The sequence below is a fragment of the Aplosporella prunicola genome (assembly GCF_010093885.1).
Source record: "Aplosporella prunicola CBS 121167 unplaced genomic scaffold K452scaffold_4, whole genome shotgun sequence".
In the NCBI taxonomy this organism is placed as follows: Eukaryota; Fungi; Ascomycota; class Dothideomycetes; order Botryosphaeriales; family Aplosporellaceae; genus Aplosporella; species Aplosporella prunicola.
In genome coordinates, this window is record NW_022983532.1 from 845,243 (window position 1) to 860,006 (window position 14,764).

At 54.0% G+C, this 14,764-nt stretch overlaps 5 protein-coding genes across 5 annotated transcripts; all 5 read left to right on the forward strand.

The window, feature by feature from the left end:
- The first annotated feature begins 55 nt into the window (after positions 1-55).
- K452DRAFT_349127 (uncharacterized protein) lies at positions 56-1,802 on the forward strand. The gene is made up of 4 exons (XM_033545576.1): positions 56-453; positions 562-674; positions 785-1,343; positions 1,399-1,802. Exons 1-4 carry the CDS (start codon positions 287-289, stop codon positions 1,469-1,471), a joined length of 912 nt encoding a protein of 303 aa, XP_033401358.1. The 5' UTR covers positions 56-286; the 3' UTR covers positions 1,472-1,802.
- Positions 1,803-2,112: 310 nt separating this feature from the next.
- K452DRAFT_324563 (uncharacterized protein) lies at positions 2,113-4,345 on the forward strand (the record flags this gene model as incomplete). The annotated part of the gene is made up of 9 exons (XM_033544715.1): positions 2,113-2,148; positions 2,327-2,430; positions 2,577-2,689; positions 2,828-2,884; positions 2,944-2,978; positions 3,030-3,651; positions 3,722-3,917; positions 4,006-4,009; positions 4,067-4,345. The coding sequence occupies 9 exons, from the start codon at positions 2,113-2,115 to the stop codon at positions 4,343-4,345; spliced, it is 1,446 nt and encodes a 481-aa protein (XP_033401359.1).
- A 2,850-nt stretch (positions 4,346-7,195) lies between these two features.
- Positions 7,196-7,904, forward strand: K452DRAFT_220766 (uncharacterized protein; the record flags this gene model as incomplete). The annotated part of the gene is made up of 2 exons (XM_033536477.1): positions 7,196-7,468; positions 7,605-7,904. 2 exons carry the CDS (start codon positions 7,196-7,198, stop codon positions 7,902-7,904), a joined length of 573 nt encoding a protein of 190 aa, XP_033401360.1.
- A 1,290-nt stretch (positions 7,905-9,194) lies between these two features.
- K452DRAFT_284012 (uncharacterized protein) lies at positions 9,195-10,410 on the forward strand. Its single transcript, XM_033539873.1, has 4 exons — positions 9,195-9,278; positions 9,485-9,657; positions 9,923-10,035; positions 10,104-10,410. The coding sequence occupies exons 2-4, from the start codon at positions 9,546-9,548 to the stop codon at positions 10,194-10,196; spliced, it is 318 nt and encodes a 105-aa protein (XP_033401361.1). The 5' UTR covers positions 9,195-9,278; positions 9,485-9,545; the 3' UTR covers positions 10,197-10,410.
- A 787-nt stretch (positions 10,411-11,197) lies between these two features.
- Positions 11,198-13,231, forward strand: K452DRAFT_211711 (uncharacterized protein; the record flags this gene model as incomplete). Its single annotated transcript, XM_033536187.1, has 2 exons — positions 11,198-11,975; positions 12,060-13,231. Coding segments are annotated over 2 exons (1,950 nt in total), but the record flags the coding sequence as incomplete, so codon positions are not given.
- Between the last annotated feature and the right edge of the window lie 1,533 nt (positions 13,232-14,764).

The window sequence follows — 14,764 nt, forward strand, 5'->3', positions numbered from 1 at the left end:
GCCCTAGAGAAGGCGCGGCGAGTCGCGCGGGAGCGGAGGCTTCAACAAGCGTCGAGCTGGAGCAGAGGCGGCCCGCCGTTTTCATAGGGCGCAACAAACAGAACGTCACCGGGTAGCGACCTGCCCTTCGTCGCTCGCCTCGGGCAACTCAAACCACTGAGGCCACCTTTACTCCAACACCGGCCGCAGTAGCTCCCCCCACCACCTCCGGCCCGCTCATAAAACCGCCGCAGTCGCGCAGACCCAGCTTGCTTTCGGCGCACACTTCCCCCTCGACTTTTCCACCATGGCTCAAATAAGAGGAACGGCGGGCTACCACCTCGGCAACCAGAGTCCCTTTGGCGGCCCCGGCCGCGTCGAAGCCACCAACGACCCGAGCCCGCTCGACGCGATCAGGGAACAAACGAGCAAGATTGAGGACTGGCTGGACACGCTTTCCGACCCTGTCAAACCGTGAGTTGCTGCGTTCCGCCCCAAGGCCCTGCTGGCGGATCGTCCGCCGGTCGAGGGGCGCTGTGTACAGGTGTCAGGACGGATATGCTAACTTCGCCTTGCACACAGCTACCTTCCCGCGATCGGCCGCTTCCTGATTGTCGTCACCTTCTTCGAAGATGCGCTGCGCATCATGACCCAGTGGACCGACCAGCTCACGTATCTTAAAGACTACCGACACAGTATGGGCCCCCACCATCCCCCGGACACCCTTGGACTGGCAGCTCCGTACCAGCGCTGGTGTAACGGAAACACACAGCGGCAGCATAAGCTAACCTGCGCTTTCTCGCAGTTCCTTATGGCGTAACGCATGCCTTCCTGATCTTTAACGTCATCGCCATGACTACCTGCTCCGTGATGATCATTGCCCGCAAGCACTCCGAGTACGCCGTCGGCGGCCTCTTTGGCGTCGTGATCACGCAGGCGCTCGGTTACGGCCTCATCTTCGACCTCAACTTTTTCCTGCGCAACCTCTCCGTCATGGGCGGCCTTCTCATGGTCCTGTCGGACTCGTGGGTTCGCAAGCGGTTTGTGCCCGCCGGCCTCCCCCAGCTCGACGAGAAGGACCGTAAGATGTACTTCCAGCTTGCGGGTCGTGTCCTTTTGATCTTCCTCTTCATCGGTTTCGTCTGGAGCGGCGACTGGGGTTTCTGGCGCGTAGCGGTCAGCATTCTGGGCTTCATTGCTTGCGTCATGGTCGTGGTTGGTTTCAAGGCCAAGTGGAGCGCGATCATGCTCGTGGTTATCCTTAGCATTTTCAACGTTCTGGTCAACAACTTCTGGACGCTGCACCCGCACCACCCCCACAAGGACTTCGCCAAGTACGATTTCTTCCAGATCCTGTCCATTGTGTAAGTCTCACCACCAACCCAACCCAACCTAAATGGCATACTAACCGAATCTCAGTGGTGGTCTCCTCCTGCTGGTCAACATGGGCCCCGGCCAGTTCAGCGTCGACGAGAAGAAGAAGGTTTACTAGACGCGCGCAAACACCACACGTTTTCCGTAATGCCGAAGCTTTCCTCGCCAATATAAACAGGTGTCGGGAGGATGGAGATGCTGTTTTTGGCCGGAGGGCAACGCGGAGTGCGACCCCGGCGGTCAGGGTCCGGGGCCCTTTTCACGGCAAAAAGTTCGGTTGGATTCATGGGCATGAGCATGTATCGAATGGTGTATATCATCATGGTTTAGTCATTGGGAGTAGCCGCACCGCTCTGGTCGGTAGACATCCCCTTTCCTAGTAGTTTCAAGTCACGATTGATATCGTTACCGCTGGCGACTGCGTGTTGTGGTAGTGAAATGAATAGGAGCATGCACGGCCAGATGGCTGCAGAATGCCAGCTCAGAGCTCTAGAGATAGGCCCAAGCTGCGGCGGCCACCGAGGCCCAGCTGACCTCCAGCCAGCCTTCTACTGGACAGAAGCAGACGTATCGCGCCTTTTGACACCCCGCGTGCCGTGTCAAAAGGCGCGCCAAGACTTCGATGGTGCTTGACTGATATAAACATCGGATCTCCGAGACCAAAGCACCCTTATTGCTATCCCACAATTCACAACTCCTTAACATTTTTATAAATCTCATCCGGCCATTATTCGAAAAGGTCTATCGGAACTCGCAATCATGCCGCCGAACAAGATAATTATCGATACGGACCCGGTACGTACACGCACACGCAGGCCACGACTTTCCTGAGACATCAACCCCGCCCCCACCACCCATCCCTGCAGCGCAATAAGATGCGCGCCATTCGGTGCTTTGGCACATGCGAGCATGTCCCAGGGCTGTTCAATGAAGCGGTAGCTAGCTTGATGAATGTAGCTGATGCTTTTGGTAGGGTGTCGATGATGTGATGGCGCTGCTGCTGGCATTTGCGGCCAAACCGGAGGAGCTTGAGGTGTTGTTAGTGTCGCTCACGTTTGGCAACATTGACGTCCAGAAGTGCGTGATCTCTACTATTCATCATATGATTTGCTTCGTTCTTATTTCCTTCTCATTTTCCTTCCATCTCTCTGATTTGTTGTACTTTTCGTAAAACTCCTTTTTTGATGCTTGCAAGTCTCCTGACGATGGGTGTTGTGGTACAGTTGTCTTCGTAACCTGGTCACTCTCTTCCACTGGATTGATAAAGAGATTGCCTGGAGAAGAGAGAATGGTCTGCCAGAGGGCTTTGACACCCTGAGGGCACGGAAGCCAATCGGTAAGTACATCTCTCGTTCGAGTTCAGGGGGAGACATGTGAAGATAAGTGCAGAGAGAGCTCAAAGGCTAGGATCGCAATTCTTCTTTGAGAGAGTATTTCTGAGGCACACGGTATATATGCTAACCGGTTACTACAGTGGCGGTTGGCGCTGAAGAGCCGCTAGCTGACCAGATGATGATGGCCGACTATTTCCGTAAGCCGACTATGCAAACACCTACTTTTCGATCATCGCACCAAGCTAAAACTTATCAGATGGCATCGATGGCCTTGGAGGCATTCACTCGAGCGTGCGCACCGTGTTCTCCTAGCTCCCTTCGTCTCGAGCTGACATATCTTAGCACCCGCATCTCACGCCGGAGGAAACATGGAAGCACCTTTTCTCCTCGGCTCTTAACTCGTCAGACAAAGAGACTCAAGCTGCCGCCCGCGAGGCACAACAATCCAATGCCCTCTTCACACCATCGACGCGCCCCTCGTACGAGGAGATCCTCCGCCTGTTGCGCGAGAACGAGCCCGACACAATCACCGTCGTTGCCGTTGGCCCGCTGACCAACCTCGCCACCGCCGCAGCCCACGATCCCGAAACCTTCCTGCGGGCTAAGGAGGTCGTGGTCATGGGCGGCGCTATCGACGTCTCTGGCAACGTACGCTCCCAGCCTCCTCTCCATCCCGTCGCTGCGGTCAAGCCGCCGCCTTTCAATCTCATCAAGGCGCCGGACTCCCCGCTCAGAGCTATGCTAAACAATCGCAACCAGATGACGCCTGTCGCCGAATTCAACACCTACGCTGACAGCATCGCTGCCGCGCGTGTCTTCGCGCTTACGAGCCCCAACCCCGCATCCACGATGCCGCCTCCGCCACCTCCGCGCCCGGGACAACAGGACCAGCCGCCGCCGCCGTTCCTCCAGCCGTACCCGACTGGCTTGTCGAAGCAGCTTAAGCTGACCATCTTCCCGCTTGGTGAGCGCGGCGCCACCATCCCTTACTCTTAGATTTACTTTCTTAGTGCTGACCTATATTTATCTATTAGATATAACGACTCCGCACGAGCTCACCCGCGGCCAGTTCACTAAGGCCACCGACGCCTTGTCTTCCAAGGGCTCCCCGCTCGCGACATGGGTGACGGCGTTCCTTAGCTCTACTTTTAGGAAGGTTGAATCCCTCCGACACATCCCGCAGGCTCCTGAAGCCGTTGGGTTGGAATTGCACGACCCACTGTGCATTTGGTAAGTAGATCAAACGTCTCAACATTACACCTTAGGCCCCTGATTTGCACCCACTAGTGTTTCCTCTTGCTAACCCTGCGGCTATCAGGTACGTCCTCTGCCCTAATACCGCAACGCCCGTACCCCAGTCGCCCAACCATAACGGGCAGATGTGGAAGTACGCGCGGGACGCGCGGAGCTCCGAGCCCGATGCGCCCGAGGACATTCGCGTTGAGACCTCCGGCCAATGGACGCGCGGCATGTGCGTCGTGGATAGGCGTGACAGGCGCAAGCGTGACGACGACGTCGAGGGCGAGAAGCCCGGCGACACTGGCAACTGGCTGGGCAAGAGGGCCGGGAACCGCGTTAGCAGGATCGTGAGCACTCCCGGCACCAAGGTGTTTGGCCAGTATCTGCTGGAGAGGGTTTTTGGTGTCGATATGAAGTAGATAGACGTTCGTGTTGGTGGGATATGCTGTTAGAGTGGTGTATAGTGATGTAGATAGTGGACAGAACGGATGACTTGGTAGTAGAAGGAGTAGGTAAATTCGATATCGATGCAATGCTAGCAAACAACTGTCGAACATACCGGCCTTTTATTTCCAGCTGCGCCAAACACGCCCATACGCCGATCCATCTTGCCATCTTGCCCAAGACCGTCAGCTTCAAATATCTTCTTACCCGTATTCTCTCACGCCCTAACCCACAATACTAACCACGGTTTCGCTATCCCCGCATTCCGCAACCCCACCCACACGCCCCAAACGCCGTCAAGACCCACAATATTCCCGCTTCCCACGACGTCTCTTCGCAGCTGCAGCGTGCCTACATCCTCCAACCCCACCGCCATAAGCGTCAACACCTATGGCGCTGCCACAGCGCTTGCGCACCCTCCCGCCGCCACATCCTCTACCAGCAATCGAGCAGTCGTATAAACGATGTTTCGTGCGGCGAAAGGTTCGGGTTCGAGTGGTTGGAACGGATTTGCGACACGCGGATCGGACGGGGCGGCCAAGGTGGCGATATGACGAGACAGTGCACGAGCGAGCTATGGCCTCTTAAGTGCAGCGGCGGCTGCTACGTGTGTGTCGTTTCGCCCATGAGGTTGTGAATGGTCGGCGGTGGCTGGTGGGATGGGGTCATCATTCGTGGTTGGCGCAGACGAGAGCTGTAACTTTTTTGCCGGCTGGGAGCTGGGAGCTGGGGAGCTCAGGGCTCAGGCACGAGGCCGCCTTGTCCACCGCCCACCGCGCTAAGCGCGCAAGCAACCGTCTTGCTCCTCGTCCGCCTCCGAGAAGACCAACCTCGACGCTGTATTGTGTATGTAGGTGTCCGCGACGACGCACAGTGTGTCCGGTGAGGGAGCACAACGTGTTACGTCTGCAATTGACCGGCACCGTCGCGAGCCCTCAAGGTGTTCATGTCAGGCTGAGTGCGTGACGATGTGCCGACGCGAACATTCAGGGCCATGATCTACGATCGAGAGAAGCTGCTAGTGGGTTCGCGTAGGCACGATCAACGGAGGGAGTACCGGAGGAGGAAGGGGGGGCGTGGACGTGGTCGAGAGTCTGCATCAATGTCCTCGTGGACGGTTCCTTTGGGCGGCAGGGGATCGGGCTTTCCGAATGCCATCATTTCCGCATGAAGCTAGGAGCTAGTTTGCCCTGGTCTCGAGCATCGTCGGCTTCTGTGTCGTTAGCCGCCTGGAAAGTGGTAATAGACGATCAGTGTCGCAAGGAGCAGACGGGCTTCCTTGCCTCGGCCTTCCAGGCGACAGAGAAACAGAGGGAGGGGCTGGTGTTCTCTACCTGCATGCACACAGCCAGGTCGACTGCGGCCCAGGTCATTCCCCAGTCGCACGCAGATGAAGCCTTCCCCCCAAGTGTCCCCCATGCAACGGGCCAAAGCTTGTCATTGGACAATGGCAGATGTCGACGCATGCGGCCGGCTCGACCTATCGATAGCCGCTGCTGTGCCTCCCAGTGACCTGTAATATGATCAGCACCTAACTGGCAGCGCCAAGCTACCCTGCAGACAACCGTCAGATCATCAACGGGTGACTCGAGGACACTCGCCAGCACGCTGAGCGAACGCACCGAGGCCCTGGGTAGAGGCGGACGGGCCCGCTCAATGCCGCGTTCCGCCCGTCCAAAAGTCGGGAGGCCTGGAGGGGCGCCCCAAACGTGCTTCGTCTGATTCACGACAAGGAGGTCATATCCGAATGCGAAACAGACCAGCTCGCAAGCGAGGTCTATGAAATGCCGTGCGGCAGCACAAATCTCGGCTCTGGTTGAGGCGCGGGGAGATGGGCTGGACGGACGACGATGGCGGCGACGGGCCGGCGCTTACGTCACGCGGGAGCGGGCAGGGGAAAGGTTGAAAGCAGAGACAGGCCTTGCCAACGAAGCACGCAGTGGTGGACCCCTCGCCTTCTGGAACGGAGGCAACGGGGAAGCAGAGCCAAAGGAGCGGTCTGCCGTAGCGTGCAGCGCCAACTCGATTCGAGGGGGGCTGAGGACGCTGGGCAGGAGGGGGAAATGATTGGCGGCGCAGAGGGCAGCCCTGCATCAGGAGGGCCATGCACGCAGCCGCTCTGGCCCCGTCGTCGTGCGTTCCTGGGCTTGGGCGGCTGGCATATCTCTATCTCTCTCTGACTCTCTGATCTCGACAAGACGCATGCGGGCAGGCAGGAAGGAAGGACGACGAGTCACGACAATGATGGTGGTGGGGAGTGGGGGGGAGGCGTAAGATGGAACGAACAATGGGCAAAGGGCATTGGGCGAGGCGGGCAGCGTGGGCGCGCGGGCGGGCGATAGGCTTGTTGGACGCTTGGTCGAAAACATTGCCACCCACCAGTGCCCAAAGGGGACTAGTGCCGAAGCATCACAGGACCCAATTAACAGGCCGCCTCGCTCCCCTCTCGGGTCTCAGCCCATCTCGCTCACCCGCACACAGCGACTCTTCTGTATCTATCCTACTGTTCCCGCCCCCCATCATCGTCTTTTGCGATCTTCCATCCGCTCTCACACTCCATCTGCTCTAATTCTCTCCCGTCTATCGACACCATCTACCTTCGACTCTTCCGACTTTCGGTCCTCTCGATCTTCTCGACCCTCTCTCGCCTCCCCGAGCCGAGCCGCCCGCAGCCATCCCTTTGTTAGGCCTTTGTTGTGACCCTTTCCTCGTCGGGTGACTTGTACCGATCCCACGGCTGCGTCCTCTCTCCACCAACGTCCGTCTTACTCGCCGCACCACCTACATAAACTACCCGACCGGCCAAACTCCAGTCATCCGCAACCATGTCGACTTCAAACTTCTACTACGGCGCTCCCCACCACGCTGCCCACCTCAACGCGCACCAGCAGCACAACCACCCCGGCGGTCGCCCCCGGAGGGCGCCCCGCTCCGCTGCTGCCCACAACCACAAGCAGTTCCGGGCTGTGCGCACCCCCAAGGAGGTCGTCGAGGCTCCCAACGTCGTCGCTTTCCGTCGCGATTTCGAGGCTGCCCGGTCCTTTGACATCGAGGACGACGAGATGTTCTGCCCTTTCCACCTGCTGACCGAGGACGACGTAAGTGCTACTTGTCTTTGTCACCCTCGTGGATCGCAATGATAGGGTTCCCCAGCTGCGTTTGATCGCGATGAAACACTCGCAAGACGCACCTGAAGCCGACACGAACAAGCCGCTGACTGGTTCTCTGCAACAGCTGCAATCCATCCACTCTTCTGGCTCCGACCGTTCATCCCTGTCGTCGGGATCTCCGGACTCGTCTCCTCTTCAGCACCAGCTGCAGCCGACGCCTAGCTTTGTCCTCTCGTCGGCGACAAACTCTTACACCCCGACCGGCTTCAACACCTCCCAGACGAAGCTCCACCAGCCTCTGGCCCAGCGCACGCGCAACGCGATCCCCATCGTCGACCCCAGCACCCGCAGTGTCGCGAGCCCGCCGCCTTCCGTCTCCCCTGCGAGGCAGATGCAGCACCAGTTCATCCCTCGCCGGTGGTAATTCGCTTGCCGGCTGAAGATGCCAGTGTCGGTCTGTCTCGGTCGCATTGCGGCGCACTGCGTGCGTTAGGTTGGTGGGTGTCCCTTCTCTTCCGGATCATCACTATTGCTTCGACATTCGCCGATCCCGGAGATCCGTTCATAATTCTCGCTACTCGGTTCTTTTGTACAAAGCTCCACGACACTTTTCTACTCGGGATACCCGGTCCACCTGGACGACGGCGTTGCAGTGCGGCGAAATACGCGCATCGCATTTTCTTATCGAATAGATCGCTCTGGCTTTTCATGTTGGTTTTAGCGTAACGCATAACGTAGGGCTTTGGCATTGCGGAACTCACAACGGTGTTCATGGGACTTTCTACAAGAAAATCATCAAGAGGTGTTTTTGGGAAGGTGGGCTGTTGTCCGAGCAATCTGCCGCGCCTCTGGATTTCAAGTTCATTGGGTGGGTAAGCATTTCCTTTGTCGGTGGGCTACTTTACATCAATCGCAAAGCGGTCGGCGGGTTGGATTGGTGGCCTGTAACGGTGTTTGCTGCAAAGGGTTGGTTCTGCTGGTATACCACGGCGAAGAAGTCTTTTTCATGCACAAGATATACAGCGGCGGTGTCGGTTGGGAATTTCTGCTTTTATGCCTTTCAGCTTTCTCTTTTCTTTTTTTATTTTGCTTCTTCTGTCTTGTTTTTTGGTACTCGACTTTTCCACTATCCCTCGCAGAAGCAGAGAGGAACAAAGCTGCATACTTTCGGCCCTTGCCACAGAACACTGTTCTTCAGGTTTGCGTTTCTTCCTCGAAGGATACACACTTCATAAAGATCACACATGTACGCTGGGACGAGATCATGCTGTTCTTTCTTTCTTCTCTTATCATTACGCTTCTGTGCTTTCTGCTTTCAATGGCCTGCTGGCGTGGGATTCTCTACTTAGTTGGTCTTTGGCTTCTGTCTCTCTTTCAGGTAAAGGCGGAGCGGTCCCTTGCCTTTAGTAGGAACCAATCGCAGCTTCATCATCATCCAACCATTCGTGCAAGCCGCTATGTCAGTGTCGAGGGACAGATGTGGAGTTGTGGAGAAGGTGATGCATCAAGTATCGAAAAGGTGCAAAGAGACAGTCGTCGATCGTGGATGCGGGGAGACGGGAGATTGATGAAGTCCAGCGACTGACGGACGCTGCAAATGAGAAACGTAATTCCCGCAATGGAGACGGTGGTGGCACGGTCCAATGACGACATGCATGATCGAGCAGGCGCGTCGCTGCAATTGCGTTGCCAAAGCCGAGGGATCCTCACGTCCGCAAGCGACCTTCATATCTTCCCTTCTGTCCACGAATTGTAATCTTCATTTACTCAACTCTGAATCCTTCACGCTTCACGATCGGTACGCAACCCTACGTTTGATGAGCTCCTACTGCTTCATCACCATTCTATTTATACATATGCACCCGCACCTACACCTGCATCTCCACGCCGAGCATCGAAGCTCCGCACGCATCTCCCCACCTGTTCATCCCTCCATCACTCCACTCTATCCCCTCATCCATCTCCCAGTCATAGCAAATTCAACTAACATCACTTCTGTGGTAGCACACATTCTACGACATCTATCTACCTCTCTACCTCGACATACACAACTTAGAACACTATCATGTCTGCCCTCAGGAACTTCACCCGCGTCGCGCGCCCCGCCGTCTTCTCTGCGCAGCGTAGGGGCTTCCAGGCTTCGGCACTGAGGCCCGTCGGCAAGGAGTCTGCTCTGCGTAAGCTTGCCCTTTGTTTGCGCTTTGTGGTGGATGACAGTGGAATGAACGAGATGGTCGGTGGTTGCGTCGCGCTTTAGCGGAGACAGCGGAATGGCTTGAAAGAGGGCTCTAGTATGTCCGCTTATCTTGCATCGTCTTGCTTCGAGCCTTCTGCAGCCGCTGTCTCTGCATTGGCTACCGCTCTCAACTACAGCTCTTCGGCTTACTCCCACATCAACTTCCGCCAAAAGCATCCTAGAGCTCGGCTAATTTACCTATACAGACCACGACGCTCGTGGCGAGGAGGCTGAGGCACACAAGCAGGATCAGCTGAAGAAGCAGAAGCAGGGCAAGGGCCACTGGAAGGACGAGCTTGCGTCCGACAGCGAGTCGATTGTAAGTCGCCTTCACAGCTACCTCGTATTTCATTTAGTCAGGATAGTGTGCTAACAAATTCTCTACAGGTCAAGGCAGACCGCGGCGAGGTCGAGGCGTCGGAATCGACGATCAAGGAGCTGCAGAAGGAGACTGAGAAGCTCGCCCGGAAGAAGGATTAAGCACATCATCCTCGATGGTCCGACGTGCTAGTTCTCAAAATTATTAGCGAGTCCTTTTCTTTGTTGCTTTGAGCATCATGACGGCAGGAAAATATCGTGGACTTTGGAGATGTACTTTCACTTTCTCGCATCTGCAAGGCAGTATGCTGTAAAGTTCATTGGAGTTTGTGTAACTGAGAATGGGTAAATCCAATACCTCCTTCCTCTCTCGTCATACCTTGGTTCGTGCGCTTTTACGTGAAGATATACAAAAGAGCTTGGACGGTTTCTGTGAGATCCGCAACGAAAATGGCAATGCTCGCACAGGAGAACGCGTGGGGCAGCTGCTTATCTCCATAAAAAGTAGGTCCCGATCAGAAGGAGATCTCCATCTCTGTCCGCTCGTTCTCCTCTGCAGTCTTCGTTTCAGCGTGCACGGGGATGGCGCGATGGAGCGCTTGCCTGGCTCGTCTTGCGCTAGTGCGTTTGGCGTGCTTCTTGTTCTTGCCTCCGTCCATCCATCCGTCCGGCCGGCCGTCGACTTCAACACTAACTACCTAACGTTTTAGCTGGGTGGGTTCGGTCTTTGTCTTGTGTTTTGTGTGAATGCTTTCGGGTTTGGTGAGACTTGTTGTATTGTTGTAATGTGCTCGGGTGGGTTTGCTGACTGGTGTGGTTGGACTGCGTGTTGGTAAGTTCCATATTCCTGTCAGATCATTCGGTGCCATTCATTGTATTGAGCTTTTACTAAAACACCTCCACGTAGATATCTCTATAGATACTTGTCCAGGCTTATTCCACGCTGATTTGCTGGCTGGCAGCTGCCTCAATTTTCCCGGGCATGTCCAATCAACTATGATGTCCCCCTGTTCATTGGCTGCTTGGCGACAGGCATCGTGGCATTGTACCCTGGCGCAGTGCTGCAAGACAGCTCAGCGCCCAACAGCCTTGCGCTTGAAAAGAATAGAAATGCCGCGATTCCGCTCGTCTTTGACCTACATACCATTCACCTTTACACCCGCATGATGGACCCACTCACAGCCATCGGCCTTGCCTCGAATGTCGTTCAGTTCATTACTTTTGCTAGCGACCTTGTGTCTAAGGGCCGAGTGATCTACAAGTCCGCTGATGGGCAACTGGTCGAGACTTTGGAGCTTTCAGAAATCACGGAAATCTTGCAAGCCGAGATTGAAGTTGATCACATCTCAACTGGCGGTAGGTTAGCAACCAAAACCGACAAGCAACTCGAAGAACTATGCAACGGGTGCCGTGGTGTGTCAACGGACCTGCTTAGAGCAATCGACGCTTTAAAATTCAACGGCAGACACCGAAAATGGAACAGCTTTCGCCAAGCTCTGCAGAGTATCTGGAAAGAAGAAGAAATTCAAAGTTTGACCATGCGTCTCGAGCGATACAGAAGTCAGATTGATACGACCCTACTCTTCTCCCTTAGAGAAGTTGTTCTCCAGCAAGGACATGGATTTGCCAGATTTAGAGAAACTTTGAATAAAGATATGGCTAAATTCATGGACGAATCTAGAGAATGGCAAGCGGACATTCTAAGGTCGATACGTCAGAATCAGGATCCGACCATCTCATTGTTCCAATTGTTGGCTGCGGGGAAGCGGCCAGGGGAACAGTCAATTGAGGAACGGATTCGGGAAAACCTGTGGTTTCGAGAAATGAAGAGCCGACATGAGGGGATTTCAGAAGCGCATGAGCAAACTTTTGACTGGATTTTCACCCATGGAGAGACAACGCCGGATGATATTCTACCTAAAAGCAGCGGCTGCTCAGAAAGTGACGACGTGAAAGCCAAAAAAGGGTATGACAACAACGACAACAACAACAACAACAACAACAACAACCGAGGGGCCATTGAAGTTACAAATGTTCGTTGGGACAATTTTGCCGAGTGGCTTCGCAGTGAAAAAAGCTTTTACTGGATAACGGGAAAACCTGGCTCGGGGAAATCAACACTGATGAAGTATTTGTTCAACGATAACCGGACGAGAGAACACTTGGACCCATGGAGAGGAGATTCACCACTGAAAACAGCCGGGTTCTTCTTTTGGAATTCTGGAACACAAATGCAGATGTCTCAGGAGGCTCTCATGCGTACATTGCTTTACCACCTCACGGACGGCCAAAACGAAGACATACCGCGCCTCTTCCCGTATAGATGGCAACGCAGCCAACTTTTTGGTGATTACGACCACCCTTGGACCCTTTCAGAATTAATAAAAGCCTTTGAGATCCTCATGTCGGATACTTCAACCAGATTCTTGCTTTTTGTTGACGGTCTGGATGAATTTGATGTGGACTGTGAGAAGCTTGCAGCCTTTCTACTGGGGGCATCACAACGACCAAATGTGAAGGTTTGCGCAGCAAGCCGCCCTTGGAATGTGTTTGAAGATGCTTTCGGACGCCGACCATCACTCAAGATGGAGCACCTCACTGCTCGAGACATCCGTCTTGTGGTTTCCGACCGGCTACACACCAGCCTTAAATTCGTCGAAATGAACAGAATACATCCTGAAGATTGCCGATCTTTGATTGAAGAAGTGTGCAAGAAAGCGAACGGAGTATTTCTCTGGGTACACTTGGTCGTAAAATCCTTGCTCGAAGGACTGCGAGACGGTGATAGCATCGCGCGCTTGCGGGACCGACTGGTATCGATTCCTGGTGACCTGGAGGGCTTCTTCAAGAAGATATTACATGACATGAGTCCATCCAAAGCCGAAGAAGCTTCCAAACAATTTCAGTTGATGGAGGCTGCTGTGTTTCCACTATCGCTACTCCTCTTTTCGTTCGCAGGAGATGGCTTCGACAATGCCATGTCAGCGGAAGTCAAGCCTATGTCACTCGAAGAAAAACAATTTCGGGCTGATACGACGAACCGTCGATTAAGAAGCTGCACCAAAGGCCTACTCGAGGCGAATGACCCTGCTGGGCAGGACCCGGACTCAGAAGTGAACTACTTGCATCGAACTGTCAGGGACTTCATTACTCGACGAGAATTCTGGGCGTCTATTTTGGGAAGTGTAAAGGGAAACTTTGCGTCTGATTTCGATATCGTCGGCGCGCGCCTTCGCCTTATAAAAGCCGAGGACCCTAATTCGAAGGAATATGGGCCAGAAGACGCACATCCATTGTTTTTTCACTTCTGGAGGTTGGGCCACGAATGCTCCGCAATTCCACGCGACAAAGAATTGCTCTTACTATTTCTCGAGTCAAAACGGACATATGCAATACTTCGTGACCAGCCCTCCGCGTGGGATTGTGGTATTGGAGGAACGGAGAGCTTTACCTTTAGGTTGAATTTTCTGGAATGGGCCTTCGAATTTGGATTCTCATCATATATTAGGCATGAGGTCACTCAACTCCGGCATCAAAGCATACTATTAAAGAAAAACAATCACCCTGATTTCCCTCCATTCCAGCTCAGTCTCCGACGTGAAGTTCGATGGCCAATCAAGATTTTCTTGGAAAACGGCGCAGATCCGAATCAGCCGTTCGAATATGGTTCCTCACCCTGGATAGAATTTTTGGGCGTGCTTAGGAAAGAATGTGACAATGGAAGCACTATTTTTCCTGAGGGAGGTTTGGAAACCTGCAAATTGTTTTTAGAATGCGGTGCAGATTGCCTAGTCAATGTGCATGGCGAAGGAGCAGAACAAATTATCAAACGATGGCTTGAAGAAAGGCATCCGACAGAGGCTGAAGAGCTTTTAAAGCTGCTGCGGCGGAAGCTCCGTTCTGCTCGGATGACTGTCCAATTCGGAAAGTTTCAGGGACATATCAAGAGAATCTCGACCTTCGGCTGGAGTTCCTCGAGGTAAATCGGCTCTGATAGTCAATTTCTGGGGCTTCAATCATCCTTGTGGATATGAGCTGCTCCAACCTTTCCTGAAACTGTGAAAGGATGCAAAATTGGCCAACGAGTTCCCCACGAGAGTCAAATATGCCTCGAAATGTTCTTTGGCAGACCGAACTGAACACAGTCGTCCTGATGGAAGCAAAACGTTTCTTTATCCAATCTAGTTAAGGCGTCCCGGGCACCGTTTTCTCTTGTCCACGTAGTTCTTCAATTCAGCTATTGTGCTTCATGCAACCTCCAGCTGGATGTCAAAGCCGGCCGTAGTATCTGCCATCATCAAAGGAATCTAAACCATTGTCACTTGCGAGGAGACAGGCACTGCCATGTAGCCTTTGTCTTTCACATGACACCAGTCCTGTGTTGGGCCTGGAACAACCGAGACTCCTTGGAATCAATCAACAACTCAACAAGAAATCGACTGTAGGTTTTGGTTTTCTTTGTACTGTCAACTGTGACTATGCTGGAGTTCAAAGACGAGATGGAAAAGTCTTAGCTCAAAGCCACCGTTGTCTGTCCTGTTCGTCTACATTCCTTGGAGAACAACACTAGCTCTTTTGCAGTTTGGAACATTGACTTGACAAGGACAGACAAGGGGATGTGGCGAAATGATTGTGGTGATTGTTTACGTGGATATTAGAACTGACTTGGGGGACATTGTCTGACATTGCCGCTGCCCTTTAGCCGGTGGCATTGGCTTACCGTAGATGGG

Excerpts from the sequence above, each read along its gene's own strand:
- K452DRAFT_284012 (XM_033539873.1), top strand. The coding sequence starts at position 9,546 with ATGTCTGCCCTCAGGAACTTCACCCGCGTCGCGCGCCCCGCCGTCTTC. Across the intron at positions 9,658-9,922 it reads CGGCAAGGAGTCTGCTCTGC|ACCACGACGCTCGTGGCGAG; the intron begins GTAAGCTTGCCC and ends TTACCTATACAG. Across the intron at positions 10,036-10,103 it reads CGTCCGACAGCGAGTCGATT|GTCAAGGCAGACCGCGGCGA; the intron begins GTAAGTCGCCTT and ends AATTCTCTACAG.
- K452DRAFT_349127 (XM_033545576.1), top strand. The coding sequence starts at position 287 with ATGGCTCAAATAAGAGGAACGGCGGGCTACCACCTCGGCAACCAGAGT. Across the intron at positions 454-561 it reads CTTTCCGACCCTGTCAAACC|CTACCTTCCCGCGATCGGCC; the intron begins GTGAGTTGCTGC and ends CCTTGCACACAG. Across the intron at positions 1,344-1,398 it reads TTCCAGATCCTGTCCATTGT|TGGTGGTCTCCTCCTGCTGG; the intron begins GTAAGTCTCACC and ends ACCGAATCTCAG.